Consider the following 13649-nt stretch of genomic DNA (forward strand, 5'->3'; position numbering starts at 1 on the left):
GATAGAACAGCAAAGTAAACCAGGAGATGTGTTTATAAATTAAATTATGCAAACACAATAATTGTGTAAAACATAAGGCTATATAAAGTAGAACAATGGTGGGTGTTTCAAAAGAGTATTCTTGCTTCAGGTGACATTTAGTCTAAGTCCAGTCCTGCTATTCAAGAATAGCGTCAATTAATTAATCAGCACAGTCAGGACCAGAGCCAACTGAAATGTTTCCCAGGTGCAAACAAACACAGCTCACGAGGACATTAAACAGCAGGGTCAAAGTTCAAAACACATCCTGTTAATTTCCTGATATTGTGAACACCAAGATGGACACATAGGCAGATGGTGGTGCTTTACTATTAGTTTGTAAAGACTTCGTACATCTATAATAGAGCAAATCATTTTGATCATTACAAACCTTTTGTAACACACACATTTATCTCTCTATGCAAACCATGTTGTTTTGTTTTCTTGCTGTAGAGCACTGCAGTACACGTATGTATGTAAACACTGAGTGAGCTTTGGATCTCAAAGCCTAGTTTATCAAAAGGAGAGGTGTATGAGGTTTTTTTTTTGCTTTGAAAATCCATCTCAACTAGCCTGCCGCTCAACAAACCAAAACCAGGGCTGTGTCACTGGACAGCTGGTTCACCTACATACCCAGCACTTACTCTATAAAAAGAAGAGAGGCAAGCTACAAAAGCCGATGGCTCATGCTTTTAAAAAGGTAAATGATTTCTTCAAGAATACATGACTCTCTGTAAGTCCACTACATGGTGGCCAGGGGAAAGCACCAACATTGTTCATGGTGGACATTTACTGGGGTCTGTGGTGGACAATTTAATGATGTTCTATGGACCTCACAAACCTTGCCACAGACACTGGTGTCCTTGTACTGGAGCTTTAGCCTATCCCTGCTCCCTGCTGCTGTGAGGCCCTGGAGCAATTACTCCATGTGCTTCTTGGTGAATCAAGCTCTGTTGGGCCATGCTGCCTCTGCCAAACCAGACCCCCCAAATCTTTATGAAGTCTTTCTTTACTCATATGCGAAATTAATGTCAATAAACACCTAGAATCTAATGACACACTTTGGTGTTCTTGTACTAGAGTCCTGGGAGTTTCAAAACTGTTCAGTGAAGTGATGTTTTATTGGCTGTTACATAGGAACCTTCTAGAAGTCTCCAGTTCTCAAGAAATGTCTCAGAAGCATCCAAAGACAAATACATTTAATGCTATTCAAAATATGAAATAGCCCAATGATCTGTATCTAACACAAAGTACATACTTCATGCCTTTTGCTTTCTACAATAACTTACCAATTTATTGAATGATGCTTTAAAACATTAACAAATACACAGCCTATATATCCATTAAAAACATTAAACATGCACAGTTCGTTTAGTAATACTGTTCTATACTAATCTCCTGGGAATAGTTTATTAAATTAGCAGAAATGCATTCTACCATATATCGGTCTATAATTACCACCCTTGTGTGATGTTACATCATCAGGGTTGACACAATTAGAAAGCAAAGTCACGAGAGATAGCTATCATTAAAGGGAGCTTCTTAAAAATGTTTTTCTACATGCACACTCTGAATATTCTGTCCTGCCCTCTAGAGTAATTTCCAGTTACAGGCAACCACTTGGTCGATAGGGAAAGGGGATGAGACAGGTCAGCCATGGGCTCCTTTTGTCTTGCTTAAACTGGTTTGTCCACCATGCACTGTATTATGATTGACCACCCCCTTTAACCTGGGGTCAGAATAACTGAATTGGGCCTGTATTTCCATACAGCCCCGTAAGACTAGCCTAGCTTTTGGCCAAAGGCCTGAGTAATATTAATATTGAATTATTAGGCATTTGGCAGCATCACCACATCTTTCACACACTTGTAAGACAGACATGCTTTAAAGTTCTGTGACATCTTGTACCATGTGACATGAGACAGTAAATCAGAATTTTACAGCGCTTACATTTGATAAGCAATTTTTAAAACACTCGATTAATACATGCTGGAAAAGTTGGGGAATGGCCACAGAAATATGAAAATGACACACTTTAAAATGGAAATATTCAATTTGGTGTGCCTGTTATTAGGAATTACACCGGGATAACATCATAATAATGCTTTGATAAACCTTGCTATCAATAACTCTCTGAGACCGTAACTCTTACAGTTCCATAATATCAAACAATGTGTTCATTACCATATATAGCTCTGGCTTTTACACGCCTATGAAACTCAGAAATATGTGTATGATGCAATAATTGGTAAGATTAGAAATTACAGTGTTAATGTATGAATAAATTAATTTGTGAGTTCCACTGCAATTAATTATATATGCATAATTCCCTAATACGTTTAGAATCGCTTTGGCAGATTACTTCTCTGTAGACTTGTTTGGTATCCCCACCCAAACAGAAGAGCACAGTCGAATTTGTTGAACCCATTGACCTATATTTGTTTTTTTTTTTAACCTACTTTTTACTAACCTTCTTTGGGTGGGATTTTCTTGTTTGTTAAAGCCAATCTGAAGTCTCATGTGACAGTGTGTGTTTAAATTGGCAATGATCATTTGCAAAAGAATGCCATAGAGCTATTGGGTGTTTGTATGGCGTAACATACACATATACCATATATTATAAAATAAATATTGTTAACATAGAAACATATAATGTAAAGACAGAGCCATTGAGTCCATCTAGTCTGTCAATTTTTCCTGATGTAAAGACCCAGACCTTATTCAGTCCTTGTCTTAGATTCTGGATTGCTTTATGAGTGTTTATAAGAAGGAAAACCTCTAGTAGCATTCATTTGAACAAGCTACAAAATCATATACAAATGTTTTCAAAAGATGCAAGTTCATTCATACTGCCGAAACAAGCAGAATTATTTTGAATTGGTCCCAGTTTCCTCTCATAGTCTTGTGTGTTGCCGCTTGGTGATTATCTGTTATTATATATATGTTATATATTTTATTATATATATATATATCATGGTAGCATATTGGCCTCTTTTATCCAACTAAATCTAAGGCATAAGGCATCTAGAAGACAATGCTCAAGCCAAACCAAAATTAAGTATGTCAAGAGAATCCATTAACAGAAAATAGGACAGGGAGGAGGAGGATTCATAGAAGATAAAACCGGGTTGGCATTACTTATAGTGCTTTAGTTAATTAGCTCAAGGAAATACTGCTCTGATTGGCCTCTTCTATGTAGATACTGGCCACATTTCTGAAGGCAAACCATGAGCGATTACCGGTAAGTCGCAAGTTGCTAAAACTGGAGAAGTGTACTATGCATACTAGGCAATAACCACAGGGTGCCTGATTGTAAGAAGGGGGAGTATTGCATCCACAACACTTATCTCTTTGTAAAGCTCTTCAGGCCTGTATAGGTTAAAAATTGCTTCCTCATTAATGGATCCTTGGTCTAAAGCGGTAAGGAGAGACAGGAGTTCTCCAGCCCATAGCAGTCACACTCACCATAGGTTGAGCCTCCAGGTACTGGGACTGCCAGGTTACTGCTGCTTCATTCTATTGCCAAGATTACTTTGCCAAACTAATTTTGAATCAAAATACAGGCCAAAGTATCTGGGCATGCAGAGCACAATCAGAGTAAAAATCAGGCTGAAGTCATACAAAGAAATCAATATAGAATAAGTATAGCCACAAAGATCACAAAGAAACTTTCTCACTGTACGGGCAAAGAAGAAGATAGCATCTGGATTAAGTTGCACAGTATTAAATATTCCTAAGGGGGAGGGAGAAACCTAGATGTGAGATCTTAAGCAGGAATGGATCGACACAAAAAGTGTTGAAGCATGTACAATATCTAAAGTTAATTGTGGCCAGAAGGTATGTCCCTGAAACACTGCATAGTTAAATTAGTGAGAGTTTGTGTAGTGTATATAAACGTATCATGCTTGAAATAAAAGAACACCTTATTCAGTAAATAATAAAGTAAATTTGCTTTTTAAAACTTTATTTTTTGTTGTAAGTGGTACAACAAGGTCTGTATATGTTAAGAACATTTCAGCTATACATGAGAACAGGTAACCCCCATTTCCCTCAAATGCAACAAACTAAATGAAGAAACTATCAACACAAAAAAACGAAATATCTCCTCTAATCCTCCTACATGGATTGGACAAGGACAGCGATCACAATCGCCCAGATTTGGTGCAAATGGAAAAGTTAAGTAACTGGTGTTATTTGTGCCAGTCAGATGTGGACACATTGCATCTTTCTTAAACGTCCTCATGTAATACAGTTTGAATGCCATGTAAAAGAAGCTATTCCACACATTTTTGTTTCAATCTTTCCAGGAAAAAAAATGGCTTTGGAAAAAACCTATTTTTCTCCCCAGTCTTTCAGTTTTTTCCAGACCTTTCCATCTTTAATAATCACTGATTGTGATGCAAGTCTAGCTCAGCCTTTAACTTAGAAAGCCCACTGACATTGAAGGGAGTCGTAATGTGAGTTTCTGCAAGAAAGTTTTTTTTTTTTTGTAAACTGTTCACAGAAAGAAATGACATTTCACAAAGGAAACATCCCACTAATTAAACAAAAAAATCTACACAACAGAAGGGCAAGGTTGTTTACACAAAGCACGCTCTCACACAAATATTTGAATTTCCTCCAGCAATGTCAGCATCATTGTCCCAACAATGTAGTTTTTTTTTTTAAAGGGAAAGCCAACCATGTTTCATATTTTTACTTCACCATCTACTAAAGAAACACAATACTTTTCATTGTTTAAAGGGATAGCCTCAATAATGATGAATTTGTGTCAGAGGCTTGAGCTTCATTTCCTTTAAAAGTGAAGGCCGGCATTCAGTATGACATCTCCATGCTTATTACAGAGGACAGTGGCACGGAAAGGGACGCATGAAGATGCCCTTGGTTAGGCCAAGGACAGGGCAAAAGGTAAATAAGCCCCTGCAAACAAGGCAAAATATACTGTGAAACTTAGCTATCATATGTCAGAAGTTAGTGGCACCTGGGTACAGTGTTTCTTCGCTGTCCCTCCTCATAACTAAAACACAGGCAGGTACTAACACACAAACTCACTATGCCAAGGTTAGGAGCAGGGAGGACTCGTCTTTTGGAACAGGCAAGGATCAGGAGTCAGGAAACGGGAATGTCATTCAGACAGGGTCATACACAGGAGTCAACAGTCAAAAATCAGGAGAGCACTAATAAGGTCTAAAACCATGAAAGGTTGATCAGCTACTGAAGCAGCTCAGCATTTATAGACACAACCTAGAGGAAGAGGAAGGGTTAACAGGGTTCAGAGGCATAGTAAGTGGGTGCAAACTAGCAAACAGAAAACCATGAGGAAAAACATGCAGGTAGGCCAAAGCCCTGACACAGGTAAGCAGCTAATAGGAGTGGAAACCCTGACATGAGTACAACATACACGTACACACATGCTAACAGCATACACTCACACATTCTAACACCATATACTCAACATATACTTTGTTCCATTACAAAAAAACACACTCACTTTAACATAATACACATACACTTACTCTAACACCATACACTTACACATAAACACACTCACTATGACACCATACACTATACACATATATGCATACACAGACTAAGACTTAAAATATAAATGCATGCATATACTCACTCAAAGACCATACACTTACAGGTACATTCACACTGGCTCTCTCTCACTTCCCATCATCCACGCAGCACAATGATCCCTGTCCTTCCCACCACCTACCTGTCCTTCCCTCCACCCTACCTACATGCCCCTATCTCCAAGTCCACCTGGTATGGTAGGATTCACACCTGTTCAGATTTTACTTGGACAGTCCAGCAATAAAGGGTCCAGGATTTTGTGAGCTGTTGGCCATAAGAGTCCAAATTCCACAAGAGGATCACTGGACATCCTATGGATTGACCCATATCCTTCTCAGTGCAGATTCTGTGATAAGACCATGGACTGATACTATCTTGAGTCCCAAAGCTGTGAACAGGTTTTAGTCCCTTATCCATTAATTAATTAATTCACTCTCTTTCTGTCTCTACTTTAAAAAAAAAACCAAAATTGAGCTTTCATCATTAACCCATGGCTGTGACCCTACCCATGGGGAGACAGCCTCTCAATGAGTATCCAGGAAACAGCTCGGCATATGGTGGCAGCTTTATTGTAGGGGCTGAGGTCCAGTCATTCATACTTTTCAAGCCTATATTTCATCTCCATTCACTTCAATGGGCCCTATTTTTTTTTTTTTTTTAGAAAAGAAGAATATTGATAGAACCCAAGCCAACACAGGCCATGAAGCATCAATTCAGATGTAACCAGGGGATCAGCCTAGAGTTAGAGGCACCCGGGTGAAGTATTTCTTCAGCACAACCTCCCTGGTAAACATGCAAATTGTCCTTACTTACACATGGTTGTGTTACAAAGGCATGTAAAAAAAATCATTAACTAGCTTATAGTGACACCTAGGGGAGCTTTAACATATATACTTTTTATACCATTTATAATTTGTGTGTGCTTTTATTGTATTTATTAATTTTATAAATTGACTATGAAGATGGATTTTGGGGTCTTGTGAATAACAGACTTTCCAGCAGCAAGAGTGGATTATCAATAGGGCAAATGGGGCTTTTTGTTATATTCATTGCTGGAATATGATCAGTGATGGTAGAGGGAGCTTTAAACTTCCTGCTATTTGACAAGATCAGCCAGTAAGAAGCTTATTTTGTAGTCACAAGTTATGGTCAGTGTGTGTGTTTTTCTGAAAACAGCAATCAGAACACTCCCTATTGTATTCCTCTGGTTGATGTACAGGGGAACTCTACTGGGGAACACCCTGATTGCAATACTGAGAAATCCTACAAGTGCTGTCGTACATTTTCCCCACTTCTTAAAGTCCTCCTCCATTCCCACCAGAAACTGTAACATATTTAGTTTGTACAGTTTATTAAGTCTGTCAGGATGAATAATTGCAGATATATTATGTGTGGGGTGAGGTCCGCCTAAATGGGAAAGTGTAAGGCCAGCCAAGTTTTGTCTGTGGGTACAATGGTAAAGCCTCTTTTTTGTGTGTTTATTAAGAAACCTGAGGCCTTTCTGAAGTCTTGGGCAGGGACGATGTACGATATGAGGAAATATATTTTGGATTCCTGTTTGGTGTGGGCAAGACAATAATTCTGGACATGTTGAAGTCCTGTGGTGGGGGTTTCACCGACAAGAGGTTATTAAAGATATCTGTGAGATGAGTTGTTACTCTGCAGGGTCCCAGAGATTTGTTATTAGGCAGGGAATTAATGACTCCCTGGATAATGTCACATCTTATTTTTTCTTACACCCATCTGGAGCCTTTGACACTGTCAGTGGCGACTCTAGAAACAATATATAGGGGGGGGGCACACAAGATACCACAGTCAAACTGGGGGGGCATTCATAATTTCCAAAAGCAATGTGCTATGGAATTATACTTTTGTTATTGGGCTAAAATAATACTTGATCATTCAACATGGGAAGCCTGAAGCCACAATTGAGTGCGACTAATCCTTGAAATAAATATTATAACACAATAAATAACTTTTCCACTAAATGATTTCAGGGCCTTGAACGTTTAGTCCCCTGAAGTCACTTCAACTTCGGGAGGGAATTTTATCTCTGGATAAGTATAAATTAAATAATTCCTACTGTAAGTTAAGTGCCAGGAAACAGATGACCAAACACACACCAACACAGGCTCTGTCACACCAACACCCAGACACACACACCAGGACACGCTCTGCCACACCGACAACCAAACACACACACCAGGACAGGCTCTGCCACACAGACACCCACACACTTCAGGACAGGCTCTGCCACACCCACATCCAAACACACACACACACACCAGGACAGGCTCTGACACCCAAACACACACCCTAGGACAGGCTCTGCCACACTGACAACTGAACACACACACCAGGACAGGCTCTGCCACACCAACACCCAAACACACAACAGGACAGGCTCTGCCACATTAACACCTATACACACACACCCGAGGACACGCTCTGGTACACTGATAACCAAAAACACACAAACAGCAGGACACAATCTACGTCACAGACGTCTACATCAGGATGGATTTTTCACACTGCATTGTCGTTTATACCCCCCTTAGTGTTTTTGCCCCTTGTGTATTGATGCCCCTGCTGCCCATATATATTAATATTAGCCCCAGTTGTCGATAGCAGGTATAGATCAACACATTAACAAACAAACCAAGCTTTACATGTATAGATCAACTGAAATTCACTTGTGATCTCAGCATTGAAGGTAATCAAATAAACAGAATCAGACATACAAATCCTGTATTTGCAGGTATACAATAGTATATGAAACGTAGCATTGCAGGTATAGATCAAATAAATACATGGAAACAGCATTGCAGGTATTAATCAACTGAATAAGACATACAAACACTGTATTTGCAGGTATATATAAATAATGTATGGAAATATATAGATATGGATCTACAGAATAACGCAAAAACCCAGCTTTGCAGGTATAGATCAATTGGAATTCACATAAAAACACGTCATTAAAAGGTAAATTTAAAACCCCCTAAATTACAGGCATAGATCACAGGCTGCACACCCCAAAGCCAGGCCTGGCATCCACACTGCCCACACAGCAATCACACTCATATCATACCCAGGCAACCAGTAAATGCTGGTACCTAGGCATGATGGGACTGTGCTTGCTGTGATTGCTGTTAGCAATCACACTCCTATCATGCCAGGTCAGCCAATACATGCTGGTACAGGGTGGCTGTAAGTGATGTGCAGACCCCATACTGCTGGCAGCATCAATACACAAGGGGGGCAGCTAGCTAGGCTAACAGCAATCACAGTCCCATCATGCCTAGGTTCCAGCACTTACACATCCATGCTATCACACACACTCATTAATTCATATACTCATTCATTCACAGATTAATTCCCTCAATCACGCATACTCATTCAAACACCGTCCCCACCCCCTTACCTGCACTGCAGCTCCTCAATGCCGCTCACAGACTTCAGCAGAGGGCGCGGCCTCCCTCTGCTTTGTCTGGTACTGCACACAGAGGAAGCAGGACTGGAGCAGAGTCATGTGATGTCACGAGACTCTGCTAGGTTCCGCTTCCTCAATGCAGTACAGAAGACCCTCCCACAGGTAAGTAGCAGGGTTCGAGGTGCGGCCCGCGTAAGATCGGTTGCCCTGGCTGCCGATCTTACGCGGGCCGCACCCTCTCTCTCCTCCGCATAAAAAATAAATAAATACATTTTTAAAATAGGATGGGATTTAAAGTCGCATTGCGACTTTATTCCAAATTCGGCAGGGGGCAACAGGGGGGTCAAGGGACAATTGCCCCCCCTTGCCCCCCTGTAGCGACGCCACTGGACACTGTTGACCACCCTCTTCCTCTGCAAACCCTTTTTTATAATGGCATCCATTATATGGTTCTCTCCCCATACATATTTATTCATAGCTTTGGTGTCACTTGATCCTTGCTGCTACTGCTCTCCATCGATGTTCTTCAGTTCTGAGGTCTCTGCAGAGTAACCTCTATATAGTGTATACCTCTGTATACCTAGGAAACTCTTTAATTTACCTTTCATCTCTTTATACTCTGCTAATTGTTTCTCTAAAATTGCATCCTGGATGGCACCACAGTTCCTGAAGCTCAGTATATTCAAGAGAGAGCCTCTCGTCTCCTCTATCCCTAGCAGGCCTGGACTGGCAACTTGGCAAATGCTTGGTGGGCTGCTGGCCTTTAGCATCCCATATTTACCCAATCTGTGATCTAGCGGTTACCTGGTCCACACTAGCCTGACCCTAATCCCCAGTTCCTGATAGCTCCATCACTGTTGGGAATTCTCCAATATACCCAACAGCCTAAACTCACTGCCATTGTATTACATCCACCTTGACCTCTTGCATATAGTTGCTCACCAAATCCTACAGAATACCTCTCAAATTCATCCTTTCCCCACATAAGAGACTACTAAAATCATCTAAAGAAATCATCTGTTCTTCCCACCTTACAGATCTCTACTCCACCGATCAAATCATCCTTACACAAGCGATCCCTCTAGTGGCATTCCCTCTGAACCGCCTAATAGATTATAAGCTCACAAGAGCTGGGCCCTCTTCTCTGCCTATACCAGCATGTGTTAATGTGATTTTATTGTTAAATTAGTATATTGTCAATTTTAATATTATTGTTAAATTTACTAATTGTAATAGTGCTATGGAATCTGCTGGCACTCTTATAAATAAAATAAAATGTAAAAATGCAATACCAATTCCTCTTTTCCTCTGGCATTTTATGGTACATTTGCCTTCTATTCACATGAAAACATTGGTATATTATGGGTGCTGTGCCTCTCTATTTAAATTAAAGCTAACTGGAATATTTTATCTCAATATTAATACAGTTATGCATGTAATGCTATTTAAGCATGTATTCTATTGTAATAATAATAAAAAAATAAGCGTTTACATATGTTTGCATATAGGGATTTTTAAGAATCTATGCATTTGTTCTTTATCCCCACTTATTTCCAGGAAAACAATGCATAAGGTACTTGCAAGATACTTGTTCTATACAGGACATAAAACGGTCCCTTCAAAAACATATTAATTTGTGCTTTACTATTAGGTATGTAATTATTCATTATTTAAAGGGGAAAACTAGTTTTCAATTTTCAGGTGATTCTTTTTACTCCATACGGCAATTGATTTTGCTACCACTTTTCTACCACTATTTCACGCCATAGCAAACATACTATAGCCGATGCCAGATTAAGGAGATTTGGGCCCTGGAGCAATTATACAGGATGGGCCACTTCTTTGGATTTCCTGGCTTTAGTAACCTGTTTTTTCCTCTTTCTTCTCTGCATTATGCCTACCTTTTGCAGTGTTTTTTTATTCTTCCCTTTGGCCATTTCTTTTGCCCCATCTCTGTTTTCCTCTCACTTGCTGATATCTTTTTTTTCTAATTTTTTTCTATGTTCTTTCCCTTTTTTCTTTTATCCTGCTTATCTGCCTTTTTACATGTTTTATCCTCTACTTTCTATTCTGTCTCTCACACACACACATATGCATACATATCCAAACAAATACATACACATGCAGCTCCCTCACATTTATACCTACTGCCACCCACCTTCCAGTAACTCTACTAGGCAGCACCTGCAATGTTAAGTGAGTTTGAAATGATGCCTAGGGTGCCTGAGTCCTCAAAGTAGAAATGGGTCAATCTATTGAGTCAAAAGTAAGAGGTCTCTACATGTACTGGAGAGTTATCACTGGAAGGCACCTTAATGCTGTTTTAGCTGCCATGAAATAGAGAATAAGATGATGTGTCCCCTCCTTGTAAATGCACTATTCTTGTAAATAATTTTTACCTTACTCAAATAAATTAAGTGATTCGGGTCTTGATAAAAAGATATCCACTGGGAATGAGTAAGTTAAATATTGTTTTGGGAGATGCATGATCATTTAAATGTTTCTTAAATGTTTTTCACATTCTCTGTTCACCCGGTCCTCCTTTGCCAGATCTTTCAGTTACTGTAGAAGAGGTTTGTGGTCTTCTTCTTTCCTTTGACCCAACCTCCTGTTCCCTTGATCTTTTAACTCTCATCTCATTCATCTACTCCTGTCCCTACCAATCTTTAATCTCTAACTGTCCACTAGATCCTTCTAATACGGCTACAAGAAGGCCCTACCAGTCAGTCAAACTATGTCCCTTCTATTTCTATCCCTTCTTCTTGAATGGCTTGTATATACCCAGCTAACTTTGAGTTCAACTTGCTACTTGACCTGCTTACATATGGATTCAGTTCTGAACATTCTACTGAGACCGCTTTTACTTAACTCACTAGCAGTTAGTTCACTGCTATATCAAAGGGTCACTATTCTTTGCTAATCATTCTGGACCTGTCACTTTTGACACTGTAGAACACTTTCTTCTTCTTCAAACCCTTCACGTTCTTGGACTCTGTAACAATATTCTTTACTGGTTCTAATCCTACCTCTCTTCACACATTGTCAGTGTCTCATGCCTTCCACACAGGGACAAGCTGGTCCAAAATTCCCCAAACAGGGCTGGCGGGAATGAATCAGGGTCACATAATATTACTCTGTGGTAATAGGGAAGCTGCTCGCGCAGTGTGGAGTAGCTACAAGGAAAGGCCGCAGGCAAGGTAAGCATGTGAGAGAGTGAGGTGTGATTGATAGCATGAGGTATGATGGAATATGTTTAGAGTTGGTGTATGTGTTACAGTAAGTCTATGTGTGTGTGCTAGTGCATGTGTTAAAGTGAGTACATGTGCTGGTGTGTAAGTTAGTTACTAGGGAGGCACTCAGCTATACCTGCTCTTCTTGTGTCACTGATTGCTTCCGTGCTCATACCTTTCTTGGGTTTTAGGGAGTATGGTTAGAATCTTGGCTAGAGGGCAGGGCTTTATCTAAACTTCTCATGTGCCATTGTGGATTATTGATGACAGTTTAAAAAGTTATAATTTTATATATATATATTATTTTCAGTTTTATGGTAGAACACTATTGCCACCATTCTGCACTTCTAGAAATGAGGAACATTAGGAGAGGGAAATGTGACAGAGGTATTTGTCTTAGGGACGAGCTGTGCCTTCTAAAGAGGGGAGTGCTGCCAATCGGCCCCTGGGCCTCTCTGATTTTTTTGTCTTTTGTGGCCTATATTACCATTTCATGAATAGAGTTAGAGTATATTTAGGCCCCATTTTACACCCTTACTTGATCCTTTAGCTGTTATTTTCATGAGAATTTGTCTGCAAAATAGCTTTGGTGCCACTATTTTATTATACGGCTAGGCCCCTTTAGAGGCAAATAGCCAGGCTTGTGGTTGGCAACAAGAGGTAAGGCTTAGCTGCTAGACGTAGTTGAACACCACAGAGGGCGGTAGGTAACAATATTTACGAAGTAATTGCACACAAGGCAAGAATATTTTAATGACATATTCCCAGTGGCAATCACCATAACTACAAGTATCCGTCCTGCATCTCTTTCAGCGCAGTACAGCATACTGTACAGCATGTCTCTGACAGAATAAGACAAAACCTTAGCGCGCTCCTCCGCCCTCTCCGATCACATTACAGAGCCCAGAGATTGAGGCCACGCCCCTCTAGTTGTCCGGCCGGCCCTCCTCCTGTCTGAGCATTGCGCTTGCGCGACTTGCCCTCAGCAGAGTGATCGCACTTCCGGTCTGGTGTCATGGCGTCTTTACAGTGATGGCCGAAGGGAGAGCGCGATAGCGGGGAGGAGGCGAGGAGGGGGCGGCGGGAGGTGGCGGAGGAGGAGGCGGTGGTGGAGGGGGGAAGCGGAGGCAGTGAACGAAGAAGCATCAGCTGTAACGATAACTGTCATCTCCTCCCCCCCGGCGGCCTGTGATCCCCGGGAGGAAGGGGGTGGGGGAGACCCCGGGCCGGGGCGATGGCGGCTCACAAGCCGGTGGAGTGGGTGCAAGCCGTAGTGAACCGCTTCGATGAGCAGGTAAACATGAAGATTGGTGCTGCATCCAGGGAGGATGGGGCTGGGGCACTGATAGAGGAGGAGGAAGGGTGTTGCTATGGTGGAAGATGATGAT

At 40.8% G+C, this 13649-nt stretch overlaps 1 protein-coding gene across 5 annotated transcripts in view; it reads left to right on the forward strand.

Moving 5' to 3' along the window:
* The first annotated feature begins 13349 nt into the window (after positions 1–13349).
* The window catches only part of NF1 (neurofibromin 1), an 89841-nt gene continuing 89541 nt past the window's right edge, over positions 13350–13649 (forward strand). For 4 of the 5 annotated variants that reach the window (XM_053454970.1, XM_053454967.1, XM_053454969.1 and 1 more), the window contains exon 1: positions 13350–13555. In XM_053454970.1, coding sequence (XP_053310945.1) covers positions 13496–13555 — 60 coding nt within the window. In that variant the 5' untranslated portion in view covers positions 13350–13495. The remainder of the gene's footprint in view (positions 13556–13649) is intronic. The other variant, XM_053454968.1, reaches the window with a different exon arrangement.

The sequence above is a fragment of the Spea bombifrons genome, chromosome 2 (genome assembly GCF_027358695.1).
Source record: "Spea bombifrons isolate aSpeBom1 chromosome 2, aSpeBom1.2.pri, whole genome shotgun sequence".
NCBI classification, from domain to species: domain Eukaryota; kingdom Metazoa; phylum Chordata; class Amphibia; order Anura; family Pelobatidae; genus Spea; species Spea bombifrons.